At 36.7% G+C, this 6533-nt stretch overlaps 1 protein-coding gene across 1 annotated transcript in view; it reads left to right on the top strand.

The window, feature by feature from the left end:
* SENP5 (SUMO specific peptidase 5) overlaps nt 1-5527 on the top strand; it is a 38935-nt gene extending 33408 nt beyond the window's left edge. The window contains exons 7-8 of the mRNA XM_053711858.1: nt 5241-5378; nt 5459-5527. Coding sequence (XP_053567833.1) covers nt 5241-5378; nt 5459-5527 — 207 coding nt within the window. The remainder of the gene's footprint in view (nt 1-5240; nt 5379-5458) is intronic.
* Nucleotides 5528-6533: the final 1006 nt, after the last annotated feature.

Consider the following 6533-nt stretch of genomic DNA (forward strand, 5'->3'; position numbering starts at 1 on the left):
TATAGTGAGCATGTGCAAGTGATATAGGTATTAACAAGATAAGAGCAAGCTATGGTAAATCTATAACAATTTAATCTAAATATTATTAAAAACAACGTATCCGTTAAAAAAACATTTATTAAAACAATAGGTCAATATGAAAATAAAAATAAGGACGTCTCCCTGGAAATATCTGGCATAAGCGGTCTGAATGACTTAAATTGTTTGAGGAATAGATGGTAAAAAGATCGATCCTAAATAAGTAAAAGTCAGTTATCGTGAATGGTAAGGTACCTTACTGATATCCGTCAAGATGAAAACAGCCTCCAGGCCGATGTGCTGCTCCTTAGCTTCTTTGAGCTGATTTTTTCTTTCCAATGCTTGAACAAATAAACTTGCAGCCTTTAAAAGATCCGCTGTAAATGCGGTGTGAAAAAATCAGCCGCCTAATTATAAGGAGCATTCAGTTATTTCCATTGTCAACTGTCTATACCTCCATACACGTCTTAGGCTGTGATGGTACACGCTTCGTATCGGAAGAGGGGTGTGCCACCTGACTGCCAATAGAATTAGAGGCGTGCGGTTTGTAATAAGCCGCAAAAGACCCCGGCACACAGAGACGCTCAAAGAAGCAGCACATCGGCCTGGAGGCTGTTTTCATCTTGACGGATATCAGTAAGGTACCTTACCATTCACGATAACTGACTTTTACTTATTTAGGATTGATCTTTTTACCATCTATTCCTCAAACAATTTGTCATTCAGACCGCTTATGCCAGATATTTCCAGGGAGACGTCCTTATTTTTATTTTCATATTGACCTATTGTTTTAATAAATGTTTTTTTAACGGATACGTTGTTTTTAATAATATTTAGATTAAATTGTTATAGATTTACCATAGCTTGCTCTTATCTTGTTAATACCTATATCGCTTGCACATGCTCACTATATTTTTGTTTTATGCGACAGTTCACTTTTATTTGATATATATCATTAATTTATTCCATCTTTAGAAATTAACCACACTTTATAGAGACTCCTTTCTGATTTCATCACTAGGTTACATAGCCGCACTTTATTACCTAGAGAGGTTTTAGGAATCTGTTTTGCACACACCTATATGGTAGTTTAAATCCTAGCTGTTTTTAACAGCGCCAGTGGTTCTTCTTTTTTTGGTATTCTTTATTTCACATAAACTACTGAGGAGTAGTTCTTTTTCTACTAGACACATAGGATTTATAGTTAGCGCCAACTCTCATTTCTATATTTTACAATGATTCTCATGACTGTACAGTCATACCTGATTACATTTTGTCTTAAAAGAATTAAGTAGGAAAAAGATGGGGGGTGGCTCTATACGTGAAAGAAAATATTAAAGTAACTGAAATTGTAGAAATCAATTTCAATATAGAAAGTGTTTGGGCAACTATAGAAATTGAAGGGAAGCAGATGTTTAGAATAGAGATAGTATAGAGGCCTCCATTACAGGATTAACTGGTTAAATTAACCACAATTACAATGAAGGGCAAAAGTTATAGTAGTGGGGGACTTGAATATGCCTGATGTAGACTAGGGGGTAAACATTGCTAAATCTCCTAGGAGTAAGTATATACTGGAATATTTGCAAGATGAATCTCTTGAACAACTGGTAAAAGAACCAACACGTAAAGGAGCTATTTTGGATTTAGTACTTAGTGTTTTATCTTATCTGAAGTGTCTGTGGGTGAGAACTTGGGCTCTAGTGATCATCAGTCTTTATTGTTTAATAATCAGGCAAAGGTATTGTGCAACCATAGTAAAACAAAAGTTTTAGATTTTTAAAAGGTTGTTTTTTCTTACATGGGCAAATACCTAAAAGATTGCTATAAAATAGATAGCACAGATTAAAGACATTCAAGAGCAGTGGGAACATTTTACTAATGCTATTTTAGATGCAACTAAACACTGTATAAGGCTTGTTTGTAAAAGTAAAAGAAAAACAATATACCCATGGTTCTTAGGCACTCTGAAGTCCAGTTGAGCATCATGGGAAATGTAGTTCTGAAACGTGGGGGGCCAAGGTTCACCATCCCTGCTTTAAATCATAATGTGGGTAGTACTTCTCTTTTTACAGAGGAGGAGGTTTCTAGGGCTTTATCAAAAATAGAAGTAAATAATTCTGTGGGTCCATATAATCATCAAAGGGTTCTAAGAGAACTTTGATCTGTGATAGCTACTCTATTTCTGATTTTATCAATCACTGTTAACAGGAGTTGTTCCAGAAGACTGGAAAATTGCTAATGTAGTCCCTCTTTATAAAAAGGGTAGTGGGGAAGATTCTGCTAACTATAGGCCAGTCAGTTTGACCTCAATTACAGGGAAATTAAAGGAAATACTTGTCTTACCTTCAGGCAAACAACTTAGAAGACAAAGGACAGCATGGATTCAATACTGGAAGATCATATCAGACTAATCTAATTGGTTTATTTGACCATGCAACTAAATTAATATACCAGGGAGGAGCCATAGATGTGTGTATCTAGATTTAAGCAAAGCATTTGACACTGTCCCACACAACAAACGTATTCACAAAATGTATTGCCTTGGAGTAGATGCTAAGATTAAGTGGTGGCTTAAGGGTAGAAGGCAGAGGGTTTTAATTAATGGGGTACATTCAAATGAGGGGTCAGTTCATGGGCCTGTTTTGTTTAAACATGTTAGTGATATTGGAAGTGGCCTCCCTGGGAAGGTGTGCTTTGTTTGCTGATGATACAAAAATTTGTAACATAGTTGATGTTCCAGGATCAAATGAGCATCAATACTAAAAAAAGTGGAGGGCTGGGCAAGTAAATGAGATATAAAATGTAATATTAACAAGAGCAAAATGTATGCATATAGCATCCAAAAACCCAAAGGCCAATTTTAGTCTCAATAGTACATTACTGACTGTAACTAAAGGGGAATGGGACTGGGTAATTTTATTATTTTAGATGATTTCAAATTGGATAGACAATTCAGCAGTGCAGTAAGTAAGGCCTATCGAATATTTGGTTTCATTGACATATGAAACTTACTATTTCTGCTTCTAATACCTCTCCCACTTTACAGATCACTAGTAAGGCCTCATCTGGAATATTCTGTACAGTTCTGGGGACCATAACTCCAGAAGGCTATAAATGAACTAGAAACTGTCCAAAGGAGGGTTACTAAAATGTTACATGGTCTAAAAAATAAATCCTACAAATAGACTCTTTGATCTAAATATGCATAGTTTAGAGGAGAGACGGGAAAGCGGTGACATGATAGAACCCTTCAAATATATGAAGGGACTTAAAAAAGTGTAAACTGAAAGCATTTTCCCTAAAAAATAGAAATACTAGGACAAGGGGTCACAATCTTAAAGTGACACTGAACCCACATTTTTTTTCTTTTGTGAATCAGAGCATGCAATTTTAAGCAACCTTTAATTTACTCCTATTATCAAATTTTCTTCATTCTCTTGGTATCTTTATTTGAAAAGCAAGAATGTAAGTTTAGAAGCCGTCCCATTTTTGGTGAACAACCTTGGTTGCTCTTGATGATTGGTGGATAAATTCACCCACCAATAAACAAGTGTTGTTGTCCAGTGTGCTGAACCAAACATTGGCTGGCTCCTTAGCTTAGATGCCTTCTTTTTAAAATAAAGATAGCAAGAGAACGACGAAAAATCGATAATAGGAGTAAGTTAGAAAATTGCTTAAAATTGCATGCTCTCTGAATCACAAAAGAAAAAAAATTTGGGTTCAGTTTCCCTTTAAGAGTGTAGCAGATGGACTTTCTCTGTGTGATATATATGAGAGAGAGAGAGAGAGTGTGTGAGAGAGAGAGACATTTATTTCCTTTGTTTACAAGGAGGGAATGGGTCAAGAAAGCGATTGTTTAACTGTGACTTGTAATCACTGATCACATGAACGTGGGGCACTTTTTCCCGCATCTAGCGATTGCCCAGTGAGCCTAATACCAGCACACATTGCAGCATACCAGTATCAAGGCACAGTTTTGAGCATACACTTACTGGAGTAGTGTAAATCGCTGCCCCAGTCAACTGTGCTATTATTGTGAAGTGGAACCATCTAGGAGCAACAGCAGCACAGACATAAAATGGTAGACAAAGCTGAGAATGGAGTCGATGAGTGCTAAAGCATGTAATAATCATCTATTGAATAACTCATCTATTTCCCCACCAAGCAGCTGTAGACAAGTCTCATAAATGCAAAGTGTTGACTGGAGTGGTGTAAAACTTGCTGCCACTGGAGCAATTGAAACATGTTCTCTGTAGTTATGAATCAAACTTAACTATCTGGCAGTCTGATGGAAGAATCTGCATGTGGTGGATTTCAGGAGAACGCTACCTAATAGAATGCATAGTGTCTACTAGACCTGTGCATTCATGTCATTTGTTGTAAAATTAATTCTGAATGTGGCTGCTGCCAGCAGCATTCAGCTCTTTTTAGAGCCAGTTCTCTTATTGTGAAAATGCAACACACAAAGATTTGGATTTCGACACAGTTGTTTGTGTGTTGTACTTTCACAAGTTGAAATCTGTCTCTGAAAAGAGCTGAATGCCGCTGGTGGCAACTATATTCTGCATTTGTTTTACAGAGAATGACACAAATGCACATGTCTAGAGCCTACTGTAAAGTTTGGTTGAGGAGGGATAATTGTCTGGGGCTGTTTTTAGGATTTGGGCAAGGTTCCTTAGTTCAGTGATGGGTTATCTTAACGCTGCAAGATACAAAGACATTTTAGTCAATGGTGTTCTTCCAATTTTGTTGCAACAATTTGGAGATGGCCCTTTCCTGTTCCAGCAACCTCAAACCTATTAAACAATTTTAGGATAAATTGAAATGCTAATTGCGAGCTAGACATTGTTGTCCAACATCATGGCTGAATGGGTACAGATTCCCATGGACTCATTGGGAAAGCCTTTTCGGAAGTGTTGCGGTTGTTATAGCCACAAGGAGTAGGAGCAACTCCATATTATTGTCCATAGTTTTCAAATGGAATGTCCAACAAGCTCATATAGGTGTGATGGTCAGGTGTCCACATACTTTTGGCCATATCATGCATAATCTATATTTAGGGTTTGGAAAGGTAAAATACCTACTTGAATGAATGTGTGGCTATGTATTTGTATATCAAGTTACTATATAAACAAAAACATTTGAAGCTGTTGTAGATATGTTTTACTGTTGTACTGCATGGTTTGTAAAGATTTAATGTATTCTCTTGTGTTCTTCAGGTGGATTTTTTTAAGAAGACCCTACTCTTAATCCCTATTCACCTAGAAGTCCACTGGTCCCTTATTACTGTAAACATTCCCAATAAAATAATTTCATTTTATGATTCCCAAGGCATACATTTTAAATTCTGTGTGGAGGTAAGAGCTTCCTTTATTCATTATTTTATTATTGTGCTGCTTTTATTTTTTTTTCTCCACTTTATCCTGTTAATTCATAGATGACCATTTTGAAATGTCTCAGGGTCTTATGTGCTGTAAAAATTGCTAAAGGTGCACTTACACTGTAAAATCAAAATACAACTTAAATAAAATAGTTTGACATTTTCTTTAAGCAAAAGTTAAAAGCAAGCAAACTACAGCTGAGTTTATAATATGCAAAATACATTTATTTTAGAAAGCTTTGCTCTTTAAAGTTACCATATGTCTATCTAATCTATCTGCAGTGTTCTCCCCAGGGCCTATTTTTGTGAGTCCACCACTCTTATTTTACTGACCAACTGGCTAAAATTTCAACCAATATTAATCTAAAAGTAGCTAACATTAAATGTTTTCAATGTGTTGCACAAATTATCATTAAATAAATTGTTAAATTATACAATTTGTTCTGTATAAATAACAGAAAATGTTATAATATTGCAAATATTACACTGCCACACCCGGCTACTTGATAATGCCACCTGGCTTCTCTATCTAAAAAAAGGCTAAGTTAAATTGCTGTAATATATTTTTGTTCTTGTTTTTCTTCTTAAATGGAAAGAGTCCACAGCTGCATTCATTACTTTTGGGAAATAAGAGCCTGCCACCAGGAGGAGGCAAAGACAACCCAGCCAAAGGCTTAAATACTCCTCCCACTCCCCTCATCCCCCAGTCATTCTTTGCCTTTCGTCCCAGGAGGATGGCAGAGAAGTGTCAGAATTTTTAATTTTTGTTTTTTTGTCTCTTATGGAGGGTAGTACTCTTCGGCATGGGACAGGAGTTTTAAGTAGTCCTGTCAGTCTCTCAGTGAGGGTTTGGATGAAAGTTAGAGTACGGAGATGCAGAGAAAGTCTTTCTGCAAAACCATCCAGACTCATATTAACAGCTCCTCAAGCAATTGGCGTTGTCTAACTTCGCTCCGCTGCCTGCTTTCTTCTCTCAAGTCCATGGCGGAGGCGATGCCACTTTTCGTCACACTTGAAAGGCCGTGTTTCTGTTCCACGGCATAGATTCCGGTAAGATTGTTTCATTTTGCTTTATCGTCAATGTACTGTAATGTGAATGTTTTCCTGAGAGGCTACCACACCTTTGCGGGTC

The sequence above is a fragment of the Bombina bombina genome, chromosome 4 (assembly GCF_027579735.1).
Source record: "Bombina bombina isolate aBomBom1 chromosome 4, aBomBom1.pri, whole genome shotgun sequence".
In the NCBI taxonomy this organism is placed as follows: Eukaryota; Metazoa; Chordata; class Amphibia; order Anura; family Bombinatoridae; genus Bombina; species Bombina bombina.